Genomic DNA, 16,331 nt, shown 5'->3' with positions numbered 1-16,331 from the left:
AAACGCGACTGAACAAACGAACAAACGATTCTGAACGATTCTTCTTGGCGAGCTGACCGACGCGAACTGAATCAAGCAAACAAATCATGAAATCCACCACTACTTGTGGTAGTCACCGTGAAGGTGACCTTGTGCACCTGCTGCATGAAGTCAGAAGCTCACAGAGTGCGGCTTTTGAGGCATATTTTAGCACGACCTCCCAGAAAAATATATAATAATATTATTTTCAACGATGCATTCGATCAATTTGGGATGGGAAAATCTACTTTTTTGGGGCCTGACATGGCATCCTTTGGCCCCTTTTTGGCCATGTGCCATTGGCCTTACAAATATACACATTCTGTAAAATGGATCTACTACATACGTTTAACGTTTAAGAGTGCGGTCATGAGTCCAACCCCCTCATCCACACAGAAACCTGCCGTCAAATGACGACCCCCCCCCCCCACCCCCGATCCTACAGCAGCCCGGTACGGAGGGCTTATCCTCAGCCTTGGCAGAAGGATACAGTTCTCGTCTCCGCCTCGGTTGCGGGGCGGTCCGGGCATGTTGAGCAGCACCAGGTGGGCCCCCTGGGACTTGTTGACCACCACCTCGTTCAGCTTGACTGCCGTGTGCATCCGCCGCACGTTGGACTGGTTCCTGTTGGGACACGTCCCACAGTGAGGAGGAAGGCCTGCACTCACCAAGACATCATTATGGACCTGACCTCAACTCTACTCACTAGAACATCATTATGGACCTGACCTCAACTCTACTCACTAGAACATCATTATGGACCTGACCTCAACTCTACTCACTAGAACATCATTATGGACCTGACCTCAACTCTACTCACTAGAACATCATTATGGACCTGACCTCAACTCTACTCACTAGAACATCATTATGGACCTGACCTCAACTCTACTCACTAGAACATGATTATGGACCTTACCCCAACTCTGAATAAAGTGAGAGGTAATGACGGCAACTGGTGTCAAACAAACGTTTGTTGTTCTCCTGTGTTAGGGGTTAGGGGATTGACTGACAACAATAACATCTAAACACTTCACAAACTTTTATTTGTTATCGAACAAAATATATATATTTTAATAACTTACCTGAGCCGTATTATACAATTAAAATATGGTTTTGTAAGGTTACATAACAAACAAAAGGTATGTAGTACTAAACTGAGAATCCTACGGTGAAATAAGCAATCATGTGTTGTGTCGTTTGCAGAAAATGACGCTGAAGGAATCATTGCAGATGCGTGAACTGAAGCATGAGGCGGGGCTGATGGGAATAAAGTACTTTGTACTGCAAACACACAACCACCACACCCATGAGCGCCCAACAGATGACCACCATTTTGAGAAAAGAGTCGCCAGCTGGTCACTAAGCTTGTTTACTTTTTTCATTTCCAGGGCTCTCATGACTCAACGCATCATGTGGTGAATGCAGGGTTTGTACACCAGCCAACGGTTTTCTCAGAATGCGGTCTCTCTATCGTCACCCTCAGGCGGGTGAAGCCCAAACATGTCACGTGACATGTCACATGTGACCTCACAGCCAGGAGGACGGCTGACTGGACATGAGAGAAACTTAACTTCTGCTTTCCACCCAAATGAGTGAATCCCATACCCATACTGTTAACGTTAATACATGTTAAAGCTTTGTTCGGTGGGTGCGGTGTTGCCCATAGCATTACCAGCGGAAAGCACAAATTGAGTCTTAGACATCACATGATTTCACGTGACCTTGCAAATTTAATTGCAAAGGCCAGGAGGGGGCAGTTGGGTGGGTGGGGCATGAAGCAAAAAGCGCATGCAAAGGCAAGCATGTGCATGCAGCAGCACGGCTCCGGTCACACTGACATGGGGAACAACACACACGGGGCCTAGGGCAAAGAGAAATGTGACTTACAGATTCTCCCACTCTCTAGAAGGAGGAGAAACCAGGACAGAACAAACAAGAGACAGCAACTTAGACACTGGTGAGAAACACTCACCAAAGCTCCTTGTCTTTTTCTTTCTTTCCATCTCTTACACACAGACAGACACAAACAGATACACGCACCCACAAAACATCTTGTCCACCTAAAGGTGACCCATCAGACCCCATTCCAATAGTACTAATATTAGTACTAAAAGTACGTTCCAATAAATGTATTACTTGCTATAGAGCAATGATTTGGTTAGCACTACCCAACATGTAGTATTTGATGCAGGATTATATGTAAATATAAACATTAAATATAGAATGCATATGAAAAAATAGTAAATAGGTGTGATATGATATTTTGGGAAACAAAACGAATATAGGATGTATTGCACACACACACACACACACACACACACACACACACACACACACACACACACACACACACACACACACACACACACACACACACACACACACACACACACACACACACACACACACACACACACACACCAAAACATTGCAGCCTGTAACACACCATGCAGTTATTTGACATTGTCAGGCACTAGTGTGCACTCTGCCACTGCTTCCAACTCTACGGCTGCTAAGCTAACACATGCTGCACCTCCTGGGGGGGTGGGGTGGGGGGGGGACTGGCACCAGTGAACTGACAGCAGTTCAATAGCCCTGTCCGGTACGGTTCATGTAAACACAACAGACAGTTTTTCCTTCACAGGACAGGACAGTTCTAGCGGAAAAAGGACCACGTTTATCTCTCCCTACCCCCTCCCGCTGATGCACATGCATTTAAGAAAAAAGTGGTGAGTGGAGTCTTTTAAACCAAGACATCTACGTATACATGAGGTTCTATGTATACATGAGGGTCTGCTAGAGACCAGTGGTGGTTCTACGTATACATGAGGTTCTATGTATACATGAGGGTCCGCATTAGAGACCAGTGGTGGTTCTACGTATACATGAGGGTCTGCTAGAGACCAGTGGTGGTTCTACGTATACATGAGGTCTGCATTAGAGACCAGTGGTGGTTCTACAGATACATGAGGGTCTGCTAGAGACCAGTGGTGGTTCTACGTATACATGAGGGTCTGCTAGAGACCAGTGGGGGTTCTACAGATACATGAGGGTCCGCATTAGAGACCAGTGGTGGTTCTACAGATACATGAGGGTCCGCATTAGAGACCAGTGGCGGTTCTACAGATACATGAGGGTCTGCATTAGTGGACCGTGGTGGGTTCTACAGATACATGAGGGTCTGCATTAGTGGACCGTGGTGGGTTCTACAGATACATGAGGGTCTGCATTAGTGGACCGTGGTGGGTTCTACAGATACATGAGGGTCTGCATTAGTGGACCGTGGTGGGTTCTACAGATACATGAGGGTCTGCATTAGTGGACCGTGGTGGGTTCTACAGATACATGAGGGTCTGCATTAGTGGACCGTGGTGGGTTCTACAGATACATGAGGGTCTGGGTCAGAGACTCACGGCTTCATGTTGAACAGGTCCCGGACGGCCACGTTGGCGTTGGCCTCGCGGCCCCGGTTGCGCTCGGTGAAGAGCTTCTCCTTGGTCCAGGTCATGTGCACCCCCGCTGCCGCGTCGCTGAGGGCGGCGTGAGACGCCGTGTTCCTGTCGTGGATCAGCTGGGCCTGAGGGCAAGAGACACACAGAGAGATAGTGGGACAAGAGAGAGAGAGAGATAGTGGGACAAGAGAGAGAGATAGTGCGACAAGAGAGAGAGAGATAGTGGGACAAGAGAGAGAGAGAGATAGTGGGACAAGAGAGAGAGATAGTGCGACAAGAGAGAGAGAGAGATAGTGGGACAAGAGAGAGAGAGAGAAAGCGAGCGAGCAAGAGAGAGAGAGCGAGAGCGAGAGAGAGAGAATGGATATGAGGTGATGAACAGGTAGAAATGATGGAGGGACCATGGATGTCAATTTAAAGGAGAGAGAGGGAGACAGAGATAAAAAGAGAGACAGAGAGAGAGAGAGACAGAGACAGACAGCGAGAGAGAGAGCGAGAGACAGAGAGAGACAAATGCATTTGGTGATGGTTCAGGAAGAGAACTGAACAGTGGGAGTTGTGTGGATGAAAAGCAAAGACAACACATTGGTGACATTCAAGGACAAAACAGACTACTACTAGACACCGGGTTACATGGAAAAAGGTGCAGGAACTGTGCTCGCACAATGCAACAGGTGGGACAACGTATAAACGGATAACGGATATACAGACCAGTACAAACCGGGGTGCAACAGAGTGGTGGGCTGGGGTGGCGGCGCTAAATAGGGCTTGCAGAAAATAAATAAAAGGGAGGCGTGCGGTGTAACTGTGGCGTGAGGGGGTTAGAGAGAGGTGGTGAAGGGTGGGGTGGTGGAGGTGGGGGTCGAGGTGGTGGTGGTGGTGGTGGGTCACTACGAGATGACGGGCTACCATTCACAAAGCAGATCTCAGCACATACCATCCAGTGAGAAGTGCTCCCGCTGTGCAGCAGTTTGGAGCGGTTTTGGACCAGTCTCTCCAATCAGCTGCTGTATTGACCCGGCTCAGAGAGAGCTCATAACGAGGGCAGTCCCTGACTTTGCACAGAAGTAGAAGTTGAAACATCTGACGCCGGGGGGCGGCTGGATTAGGTCCATGCACACCTCTCGTCTCAGAGTGTACGTGTCGAGTATAAACCAGCGCCATCGCTGGAAAATTGTTTTCATTTCATCAATGGGCTCATATGTTCTCCCAGGGCCTGAGCTGAATCTTTAATCCAGAGGCACTTCCCTTTAAAGATTCTCTTTTATGCATGCACTAGGCAAGTCGGACTGGACATGTGAACCATGCGGCCGGCCATTTGAGGAGCGTTGTATGCATCATCGTAGGCATCCTTGTTTTTGCGTTGACCGATGAATGGATGATGGATACAACTCAAATGGGTCAGACCGATGGGGGCGGGTGGGTGGGTGGGTGGGTGGGTCAACGTGTCAGCATAGATACCACTTTGTGAAGGCATGCCCGTGTTTCTAACAGCAAGACGGTGTTGCTGGTCGACCCGGCTACCTCGTCTTCCTCCACCTGGGGGGGGGTCTGCTGGGTGGGGCTCTGAGCCGGCGGGCTCTGGTTCTTCCGCCGGATGGAGCTACGAGACCCGTCAGTGATACTCTGAATCTGAACACAGGTGGGGGGGGGAGGCGGTTGTCATGGGTGACGGGAGCGGTCGGGCCCCCGGGAAGCCACTGCACGCATGGGGAACGTGTTGTGTCTCGGGGCATCGAACCGACGGAACTAGTTCTATCAGATGTCCAGTGCTTGTTTCGCTTAGCTTGCCATGCACACATGTCAACCACACATGTCACACACATATTAATGTCACACAGTCACACACACACACTTGAGGTCCCCTTAAAAAAGAAAAAAAAAGAAAAAAGAGTGTTCTTCTCAACGATAGAACACCTGTAATGAAACAGCGTCATGATATGAAAAGGAGACATAGCAAGGCCTCCATGTCGAGGATCATCTATACAAGCTATTTCTTTTAATTAGTATCTTTTGTCCACATGCCCTTAAATGAAAGAAATCCTCAGAGCAAATACATTTCACTGCTGGCATACGGCTGTAACTGTCATCCTTATGGCAGCTCTGCATGATTGTCAGCACTGGCGGAGGCTGGTCCTCCAGCGTGTAAAAGCCTGGGGGGCCTCGGTGTGGTTCTCTTTACCTCTCTCTCCCTCTCATTCCGGGACAGCTGCATCTGCTTCAGCATCTGGGACCTCTGCTCCATGACCAGGGTCTTCTCGTAGGTGAAGGCCGAGATGTCGCTATCGTGCTGCGGGACGACAAGAGAAACCCCCAGTGAGACGGAGCCACGCACCCCTTTCGCCTCGGCCGCAGTCTGATGGTGTGAACGCTGCGTTTTGGGAGATGCTTATGGACCGCAACACGCCAATGCAATGCCAAACTAGTGGAATGCTGATTGATTTGACAACATGCATTTAAGAGCCACTCTAAAATGTTCTCAAAATTGAGATTCTTCACAGCAAAGAACACACACACTTATTCAATTGTAATGGTCTGTCTTTAAAATGTGTTTGCATATATGTTCAATCCAAAGCATCATTCTTAGCATGGGTGGCAATGAGGATTTTACAATCCTACATTGAATCCACTAGTTTTGCACAAGAGCATTGTATACAAAACTTGACAAAACAGTGCGAGATGCTTTGTCAGCATTTCAGTACTTCACAGCCGCGATTACTGCTTCCCACAAAGCTGAAAATACACATTGCAGAGCGTGGTCCCTTTTGGAGCAGGGTTCCCAGAGTGGGTTCTCGGTCAGGGCTCAAAATGGAGCAGGCCACTCACCATCTCCACCACCTCCACCTCGGCGTCCAGCCGCAGGTGGTACAGGAACATCTGCAGGTCCTTCTTCATCTGGATGGAGTTGTCGTCCATCTGGGCCACGGTGAAGATGCGCATCTTGCACTTCCTCCACACCTGAGCAGAGAGATGGATGGCGGGACGGAGGAGGAATGCCGTTTAATCAGGTTGATGGAGGAGGAGGAGGATGGGGTAGATGGGGTTGTCCATTGTAGAGGGAGGCAAACAAACAAAACACTTAACTCAACGGTACTTAATTGATGTATAACCCTTCAAATAGCCATTCAGCCTAAAGGGCTTCACATTGCCACACCAAGTCCCGGTTGAGCCCTGACCTTGTGCTGACGCAGCAGGAAGGGCAGCAGCATGAGCATGCCTCCGTCATGCACCACCCACCACACGTCGATGGTGCCCTCGCCCAGGCGCTCCTGGTTACCGGGGAAGCTGTCCACGTTCTTGGCCACCAGCAGCGCGTGGTGCGTCGCCGTGGTCTCCCTCACCGTCTCTGGGGGCCGGAGGGAGAGAGGGAGGGCGGGAGAGGCACAGGAGGGAGACACGGAGAGACACAGGGGGGAGAGCCGGAGACCGAGAGACAAAGGATGACGACACTAGAATGGTCTTATTACGCTCATTGTGTGTGTGTTTGTCTGTTGCTCTGTCTGTCTGTCTGTCTGTGTGTGGCGTTAATCAGCCTCATAGGGAAATGGTTTAAAATAAGTTTTAGTCAAGCGAACCAAGGAGTCCTGAAAATTTGACTGACATTTGACTGTGACGGCAAACACGACCTACTCATGTCAGCATTTGCGTTGCTCTCCTGCATCACCTTGCCCTGCTGACTCTGGTTCATTCCCTAATCTCTCTGGACCTCCCTCCCGCTCGGTGGTACGGATCCAGCCCTCACCTATGAAGTTCTTCCAGGAGGCGGGGTCGTTGGACTGCTTCCAGGTGCCGGGCCAGGCCATCAGCACCGTGTTGTGCTTCATGCCCCCCAGGCCGGCCGACTGGATGAGGTGGGAGAAGCCGTCCCTCAGGTTGGACGACACCACCACATGGCAGAAGCCCTTGGTGCGCTCCGCCGCCATGGAGGACTTGATGTTCTGGAGGACGCAGGGAGGGAGGAGACAGGAGGAGGAGCAGGGAAGGGAGGATGTCAGGCAGGACGGGAAGAAATAGGAAAGGGAAAAGACATGGAGCAACGGATCAGACTGGTTGAAAACCATGACCTCCTACCTGATGACTCTGAAGATCTACTCTAATTCTTATGGCTTTAGTGAAATCTGGTTGGTTGAGTTTACTATAAACCTCAAACACCAGCTCTTCTCCGTTTCCTCATAGTGCTTTAAATTCATGCTAGGTCACATCCTGCCTGCATATTAAATCAACTTATTTATTCATCATAACGAGCCGTTATGATGAATAATATAACTTGGTTGCTTTAATTCTAGACTTAACACCTACTTCTAACACCTACTTTTAGCTTGGTGTGGTTAAATCTCCTGCACTCTAACTAGTCCCCGGTGACCGCTTCCTGTCCCCAGGGGTTACTCCGGTTCACACACGGCTTCTGCTGCTCAGCCTGTTACTATGACGATGCTACTACTGCTCTACGGCTGGCCCTGCCATGAAAGGGCTGCTTTGGTTCCTGTTTCTTAGGGAACAGGAACCACCTCTAGCTCATCGTACACTACCTGCCTCTACTGGCATACCACCACCTGTCCCTGCATCAGGGATACCTTTTCTGAACCATTTCATTCACCGTTATGTCGGCCAGTGATCCGTGGATGCAGGGATTCCTCTTTTGTGTCCCTTGTGAAGGTTTATCCTGTTACCACTGGGTAGACTTACAGAGATGTGTTGGCCCTCAACCTTGCCTGAATATAGGCCTGTAAAATCGTGAGTGTATAATAACAGGCCGTATAAATAATCATGACGTTACACGCCTATGAATTCTTAAACGCGTCAATGTTTGGACCGGTTAATAATGGGACTAGACCAACACTCCTGTATTTGGGTCATCTAATCCTGAAGTTAATCTTGCGTTGATAATTGCTGAGGACAGGAGAAGCAATCTGCTGAATGAAATTGCTTTTCTAGTGCAAGCCAGGCCAAATATAGTCAGGTGTCAAATCACCTATGAAGTGTGCTGCTCAGTGTGGCCAGCATGTGGCAGCATTGGTCTGGTCAGGTGAATTTGGACTGTAGGTGACCTCATTCTTCTGAATCAACTCAATTTTCACTGCATCAAGCCTGGCTCTGTGTGTGTGTGTGTGTGTGTGTGTGTGTGTGTGTGTGTGTGTGTGTGTGTGTGTGTGTGTGTGTGTGTGTGTGTGTGTGTGTGTGTGTGTGTGTGTGTGTGTGTGTGTGTGTGTGTGTCTACCTGCTCAGCCGTCTTGGCCTCAGAGTCCTTGGTCAGATAGGTGCCCTCCAGCACGTTGCCCACGATGGTGAGCCCTTTCCCGGCCTTCAGCTGGGTGGTGAGGGACAGCAGGCGTGGGTGCTTCACCGCCAGGTCCGTGTCCACATTGAGCAGCACCAGCATCTGGGGCCTGGGCAGCGGGAGCAGGGAGGTGCGGGGCGGGGGTTCAACAACAGCCTTCTTATCACGATCAAAAATAATATCTCGTCTTTCCTCAACAGTCTCCACATTGCCACGTCATTGAATCCCACCATGATCACAGGTAAGCCCTCAACGAGCTGTTGTTTGTCCGAATCCGCACGCAACGCAACAGTGTGACAAAACGCTAATCGATGAATGCGCAACTGTCGCAACAAGGTGTCATTACATCAGATGTACACTAGAGGGTGATTTATCAACTAGCGAGCACAACATCTGTGGAGGAAAGAGCTCAAAAAAAGTTATGTTCCAGACAGTGACTGGTGAACACACCTATGTTTTGTATTCTATTGGAGTGTCTCATACTTTAACAATTACACAATTTCAATGTTTACACAGCTCAGCTTGGTTAGCTGCAGCCGGCCGCTGAGTGGTTGTGAACCACGCCCATCTGGGCAGTTCACCAATCAGTGATGCGCCACATCTGGGTGGACGGTGGAACCTTTTGAGCGATGGGTACGCAACACGGCTCTGCCACCGCGGCATGTACAGGCCTTCACACACACATTCATGTAAACACACCTCCAGTTCTTGGTGTGCGGGGGCGCCTCCTCCAGGCGAATGAGAGCGTAGCGGGCGGCGTTCAGGGAGAGGCCACGGATCCCATCGCCCCACTCCTTCTCCGCCCTGGAGAGAGGAGCAGAGTACAGATCAGTACCGACCAATCTCAAACAATTCTAATAATAATAAAATATACAATAAACATGATAATAAAATAAAAATAGATATAATGTATAAATGAATACATCAATAAATAAAAAATAAAAAAATGGTGTGGAAAATAATGGCTACGTTGTTGGGACAACTTTGCAGGGAGGCAACTGACACACTTCTTCTTTTACACTGATCACTATGACCAACAGTTAGTTCCAGTGTCTCGGAGTGTGGTGTGGAGCAGCGCTCTCACCCGCGGTACTCGATGTACTTGTAGATGAGGCCGGCGATCACCATGGCCACGATGGCGTAGTACCAGGACGAGATGAACATGAGGGAGAGACACAGGCTCATCCCCAGGAACGACAGCGCCCTGCCAGGGGAGACAGTGGGGGAGTGTACTGCATCGGTTAGGCAAACACAGCGATAAACAAACACAACGGTAGGCTTTAGTAATGCACCATGCAAATTGGTTCACGTGCCACGTGTGCCATACTTGCCACATTTTTTGTGTGTGTGCACAGCTGTGTGGGCCTGTGTGGGTCTTTAAGAGGTGACAGACTCCACACACAAACAGGTACACTAAGTGATCACAGGCCCGTACAGACACCGAATCCTGTTAGTTTGGATCCAGCATGACTGGGCACTGCTCCCAAAATGACTCTCGCAGCAGGCCGGGCCAAAGTTCTGGCTGTGAGATAACTGATGCACTAACTAGGTCTGAGCTGGGGTGGCTGATGCCAAGCTCACACTACAGGACGTTTGACCCGATTCTGACGTCAAAGAGACAGGACACATTCTCCAGTCCCTGTATAATCTGTGAAATATCTGAAGAGAAATCCTGGTTCAATTGGGTCGAATGGTCCTCTTATGTGGTCAAAAATGTGATTATTATGGACCTCGTCAGGGTATCTGCAGTGACGCATCACTCTACTGGAATGTCCCCAATGTCGATTGCACAGTAAACCCAGTGCCGCTGTGTTTATACTTGAGGTAGGGAGCGGCATTATTTCAGCTCTATGTTGTCCACTTTTAGTTTATTTTTGAGTTTATGAATAGCCTACGCCATGTTCAATCCAAAGCCATGATTTAAGTGTGTTGGTTCAACAAGGCTTAAACTGCAAACATTTATCCGTGACTCTGATTGACCCCAGAATCCCTCCCTCCCCCTTCCCCCTCCTTGGCACCGGTGAACCCACCAGTGGTAGTACTTGAAGCGTGGCCTCCAGTTGGGCGTCCTGAGCAGCGTCTGAACGGCACAGGCCAGGTTGACAAAGAGGTAGCACATCAGGAAGAACCTGGGGGGAGGAGCAAGCGCTGGAGACTCAACAGAAACAACACCATGGAGAACATCAAAGTGGCAATGCCGTCGAGTGTGTGTGTATTATTGAGTGAGTGAGTTCAACTGACATGGAAAGGATGGGGGCTACGGCGTCCAGGGAGGCGATGAGGATGCCGATCTCACAGATCCCACCGGTCAGCAGCAGAGCCCAGGTGGGCTCACCGTTAGCCTTCCCATGGCCAAACACCTGCAACAAACACACACAGGCATTTTTTCAACATATTCATGGACACACATGGCGGCAGTAGCTCAGGGAGATAGAGCGGGTTGACTTGCAACCGGAAGGTCGCTGGTTCGATCCCCAGCTCCGAAGTGTCCCTGAGCAAGGCACCTCACCCTAACTGCTCTTGACGATCTGGCTGTTGCCATGCATGGTTGACACCGCTGTCAGTGTGTGCATGTGTGTATGAACAAGTGAGTGTTGAGTGGTTTTGAGTGTGAGTGTAAAGCGCTTTGAGTGGCCACTGGTTAGAAATTGGTTGCCCATTTACCATTTACATACAACTTCACAATTCATTAAGGTAACTTGGCTGCAGAATGTGTGTGTTGGTAGGGGGGGGGGGGGGTGACTGACCGCCAGGAAAGGGACGATGCCATCTCGTGCGATGGCCTGCAGTAGCCGTGGAGCCCCAGTCAAGCTCTGAAGCCCCGCCCCACAGCAGGAGAAGAACGAGCCAATCACAATCACCCACGGTGACGGCCAGGACAGCGTGCCAATCACAAGGTTCCGTTTCACAGAGTCGCCAAACCTGCAGAGTGGTTGCGAACGGAGACGTTTCATATCAAACAGAGGCCGTCTGAAAGATTTCAAAAAATCATAAACTAAACAGTCCACGCTAAACAAGAAAAAATAGTTTGCTACAGATTAACACTCATTGGAGGAGCAGACAATGTGAGCGGTGTACAACGTACACGTTAAAATCTTGTATGGTATTTGTCCCTCATACTTACTTGTCTCTGAGCAACACGCTCTCAATGCAGGCACCAAACAGCACCACAGAGGTCAAGTCTGGAGCACACCGTTAAGGAGAGAACCTACAATCTTCTATAGAGGACAATTAAATTATGCTGAATATGATACATGTTACTCTTATAGAGGTCAAAGGTCACACATCAGATTTCTTTGACTCACACTCTCGTTGCAAAATTTGCCTAAATAGAGTTAAATAATAATAAACAAGGAAATATGTGTTGCCTTTGTAACTCTTTGATAGAAACATCATGGCAACGGATGAGAGGATACAAATGAATGTAGTGGTTGCTATGGCCAGGATGGTCCCGATAGGGATGGACTTCTGGGCATCCCGCAGGTCTCCCGATCGGTTGGAGCCGGCCATGATACCTGGAGACAAGTCCGACAACATTTAGAACATTTCTGTTCTTTCAGGCCTCGTTGAACCAGCTCAAGCACATTTGACTGTCTACATGTATGTAAAGCCCCTTTTTGTGAGATTTGAATTAGCTAGCTAAGTGACTTTTCCCTATGGTGTGGGGCGGTGCCACCCAATAACACAGTAGATCTGTTTGTGCACTGGTAATCAAGTTCAGCATGAAGCAGCTTTTGAGAAGGAAAAAGGAGGACACGCTTTACAATATTGGTACATTAATAAATCATAAATGAACATTAGTTTATGCAGTCATACAAATGAACGACATTCTATACATTATCCTGCTTATTACACGGCTACTTGCCAAAACGAAAAAATTACTTCATGCGGTGTGTTTTATACAATTTATTTGTTACGTTAACTCATGGTTGGTCAACGTACCTTTATTGTGAAGTGTTGTGTAGTGTGTGTAAAGCCAAGAATCGTACCAGTGACGGAGGGGAAGTAGATGCCCACCAGCAGCGTGAAGAAAGAGGCGATGTCGTTGGCCACGTAGGGCATGTAGGCGTCCCGGGAGGTGTCCGCCGCCAGCACCGCCGGCTGCCCCTGCTTCTCCACCAGCATGCCCAGCGGCCCGTAGTCCGACCACATGTTGTCTGGGAGGGAAAGGGCCGTTAGAAGACCCCCGCATGTTGGAAGTCACGTACCGCCTCGCAGGAGGCCCTGCATTGTCTGACACTGTGGCGGAGCACAATGGATTGCGTAATGTGTTCAGGGCAGACAGACTGGGGGTTTAAGTAAGAGTTGTAGTGTGCTTGAAAACATCCTGTCTTAAGTGGCTGGTATTTTTATTGACCGATGCAGGTCACCATTGTAGTGCAGGTCAGTGTGCATTTGGACGGTCAAAAGCCACTCATCACTTTTTTGACTTAACAAGTGGAAATTTGCAATACATGTTTTTACTGGGAAATAGAGTATGATGCAAAATGATGCAATGCAGTGCAATATCCTGCACAGCTATTCCAAGACCCTGCAGTGTATTTGTCATCTCGCCCTACATGGCCCTGTACAACATTCAATGCTGCAACCCAATGAATTTAAAGGTGATGGTGGTGGGTGGAGGGCGGGCACAGTGTTCTGACCTGAGATGACCCCGCTTGTGAGCCCGGGGATGCCCTGGACCATCGTGACGTTGTTGAGGGTGAAGTATTCGTCGCAGGTAGCGTTGAGCAGCCGCCCTTCGCAGAAGAGCCCCCACAGCTCCGTGCCAATTGTCTGGTTGTCCACCTCCTCCGTCTTCAGACACTTGTCAAAGTTCTGGTTCTGGAGTGTCCGGTTTCCCAGCAGACACACACTAAGCCACGGGGGAGAGACACATCAATGTCAAACTCTGGTCCACGTTCTTATTTCTATAAGTCTTTGCCCCATTGTGAATTGCTAGCAAACTCTAGGCTCACAGGGAACTCTGAAACACTTTGGAGCGAGGAAAGCCCTCAATAACTGACTCGCTGCATGTAGCAATGCAACATTATAGTGTATGGGAAAACCGTGTCACGTTACAGAGAGGACTCACGGGAAGTCTGGAGGATCGAAGGCGGTCTTGATGACCCCGGCATAAATGGCCAGGATGGAGAGGATGACGCAGGCCAGGAAGACCAGCGCCAGCTTGTTCACATACTTGACCCCCACAAACACCACCAGGGACATGAGCGCCAGGCAGCAGGTGCCGTACACGCGCATGTTGTTCAGAAGGGCGGCCGGCTCGTCCTCCTTCTTCTCCGCCACAAAGATGGCCGCCTTCGGCACGATATAGGTCTGACCAAACGCAAGCACAGGGAGAAGGCTTTAGGGTGTGTCTGACACAAGCACAGGGAGAAGGCTTTAGGGTGTGTCTGACACAAGCACAGGGAGAAGGCTTTAGGGTGTGCCTGACGCAAGCACAGGGTGAAGGCTTTAGGGTGTGTCTGACACAAGCACAGGGAGAAGGCTTTAGGGTGTGCCTGACGCAAGCACAGGGTGAAGGCTTTAGTTTGACCCAAGCACAGGGAGAAGGCTTTAGGGTAAAATCCATGGTTCGCAGATGTGATGTGGTCTGTATTCTGTTGAATTTTCAAATAATAATACATATTAAAGGAAATCGATGGAAATGAATGCACAAATCATGACAGCATACTCACCAATAGGATCTCTATCGTGCCCAGAATGTACATGGAGCCAGCAAAGGTGGTGCCCAGATAGAAGCAGAGGCCCACCGCCCCACCAAACTCGGGCCCCAGAGATCTTGATATCATGTAGTAGGAACCTCCAGCTGAAAGGAGGGGTGGAGACAATACACAATTGATTCGTTTTTAATCTTATTTTACTAATTTCACCCCATAGTTATCCCGTCATTATTCTTTATGACACAACCAATGAGTACAGACAAGTAAAAAGTAAAAACTTAACCAGAAACTGTCAATGTCGTCAATGTTAATGTTAACAATGTTAACAATTATGTTCCAATACCTTCAGTCAACTAATTTAACAAGCTGAAGTCTCAATTTTGGATCTAGATCAATGAGGTATTAGGAAGGAACATATGTGCAGACTTGCATGAGTACGCTTCAGAAAAACATTGACTTATTCTGTATGTTGTTCCTCTGTTACACTGAATAAAGTCTGCTTACCTGGCACAACACCGTTGGTCGCGATTGCACTCATAGAGATGGCGGTCAGCATTGTCTGTGGACAACACCAAGAGATTCATTATACTATATTTTACATCTTGGTCCGTCACATACAAACACCTCATGTGATATCCTTCACTTAAAATAGTTTTTAATTGAAACACACACAAATCTTAATGTTGCCAGGTTGGGCTAATTCTATACATCTATGTTTTTTCTTGTTCAGTCCTATTGTGGGGCCGAAACAAAGGGTTTAGTGCGGTCATAAGCCGTGTCACTGGGCGAAATCCGGCCCCATGCCTGTGAAATGACCTCCTTCGCTGCTAAGGCTGTAAGTCTTTGGAGATTGGTAATAGATAGCGACTTTTCTCCGAAATCTTCAGCAGAAAGCCTTATCGTCTATAGCCCGCCTCTTACTTAACATTACTTCCGGATCAGAAGGCTGAAACCAGATGGAAACAAAATAATTATTGTAAAAAAATAATATTTTTACTACGTAATAACAGCAGCCAAGTAAAATGAAGCCATTTTATTTTTTTCGGCCAACAGCCGATTAAACAAGTCCAATGAATGATCGTTGCTGAACCATCTCCTTAGCCTTACCAAACCACCCTGATTGCGCAAGTTCAGATATCGTTCAACAGTCTGTCCTAACTTCTGTTAAAACAAAGAAATTGACAGACTTATCAGCGCCAGGGATGATTTTCAGAGAGAAACCAAAAGGTGAACTTGGGAGATCAGGATGGTCTCAGGAGGCTGTGATTTCTTGGTTTAAAATGGGCCGTAGCAGGAAAGGCTGGACTAAAGCCAATTAAGGCAATGTGTTCCTAGCTTCATAGCGTTGAGGGTCTAAGCTGCTGTGTCTTACTCAAGCCAGTGAGAGTGCACGGAAAAGTACAGGGGCGTGCGGCTCATCTCATCAGCTGCAACGTCTAAGGAGCATTCTCTCGGTCTGCCCTTAGTTTTACAAGTCATATCTTGAGAATTATTCACACCAGCAGAGGGAATGTTTAAAAGACAGCTCCATGTGTTCTACCAAGTTATTCCAGGAATGCATTTGCCAATAATTTGGAGATAAAATTCTTCAACAATAAAGATTTTTTTTTTCAGTTTTTCTTCCGTCTTAGAACACTTCTGTGACTACATGGGAAAACAGAACTGCACTACATACTGCACTGCTGCGTACAAGTTCAACGACGCATTTTAAATCCACGGATGCCTTCTTCCAAAATGTCAAGCTTGTTTGCTTTGCCAATAACACAAGTTAGGGTAACACTTGAACGTGAGAACTTCTTTATTATGAGAAGCGCACAAACACCAACATGATGTTTGATATCCGTCTATGAATCACGCTCCCTTCCCCGTACTGTCCTCCTCATATCCGCCAACAACTTTCACTTAACCAGCAACATG

General features: G+C 48.4%; 1 protein-coding gene across 4 annotated transcripts in view; it reads right to left on the bottom strand.

Moving 5' to 3' along the window:
• Window positions 1–16,331, bottom strand: part of slc12a7b (solute carrier family 12 member 7b) — a 49,944-nt gene that overhangs the window by 3,772 nt on the left and 29,841 nt on the right. For 2 of the 4 annotated variants that reach the window (XM_084475444.1, XM_084475445.1), the window contains exons 5-25: window positions 14,919–14,973; window positions 14,430–14,560; window positions 13,826–14,067; window positions 13,395–13,606; window positions 12,741–12,908; window positions 12,168–12,266; window positions 11,876–11,933; window positions 11,499–11,673; window positions 10,993–11,111; window positions 10,782–10,880; window positions 9,836–9,955; window positions 9,451–9,555; window positions 8,692–8,860; window positions 7,216–7,411; window positions 6,650–6,819; window positions 6,300–6,431; window positions 5,656–5,763; window positions 4,998–5,105; window positions 3,435–3,598; window positions 1,909–1,923; window positions 509–642 (exon numbers count right to left, since the gene is read on the bottom strand). In XM_084475444.1, coding sequence (XP_084331570.1) covers window positions 509–642; window positions 1,909–1,923; window positions 3,435–3,598; window positions 4,998–5,105; window positions 5,656–5,763; window positions 6,300–6,431; window positions 6,650–6,819; window positions 7,216–7,411; window positions 8,692–8,860; window positions 9,451–9,555; window positions 9,836–9,955; window positions 10,782–10,880; window positions 10,993–11,111; window positions 11,499–11,673; window positions 11,876–11,933; window positions 12,168–12,266; window positions 12,741–12,908; window positions 13,395–13,606; window positions 13,826–14,067; window positions 14,430–14,560; window positions 14,919–14,973 — 2,779 coding nt within the window. The remainder of the gene's footprint in view (window positions 1–508; window positions 643–1,908; window positions 1,924–3,434; window positions 3,599–4,997; window positions 5,106–5,655; window positions 5,764–6,299; window positions 6,432–6,649; window positions 6,820–7,215; window positions 7,412–8,691; window positions 8,861–9,450; window positions 9,556–9,835; window positions 9,956–10,781; window positions 10,881–10,992; window positions 11,112–11,498; window positions 11,674–11,875; window positions 11,934–12,167; window positions 12,267–12,740; window positions 12,909–13,394; window positions 13,607–13,825; window positions 14,068–14,429; window positions 14,561–14,918; window positions 14,974–16,331) is intronic. The other 2 variants (XM_084475446.1, XM_084475447.1) reach the window with 1 other exon arrangement.

The sequence above is a fragment of the Micromesistius poutassou genome (genome assembly GCF_964030765.1).
Source record: "Micromesistius poutassou genome assembly, chromosome: 11".
In the NCBI taxonomy this organism is placed as follows: Eukaryota; Metazoa; Chordata; class Actinopteri; order Gadiformes; family Gadidae; genus Micromesistius; species Micromesistius poutassou.
Note: the sequence above shows the minus strand (reverse complement) of the source record. Positions and strands in the feature narration are given on the sequence as shown.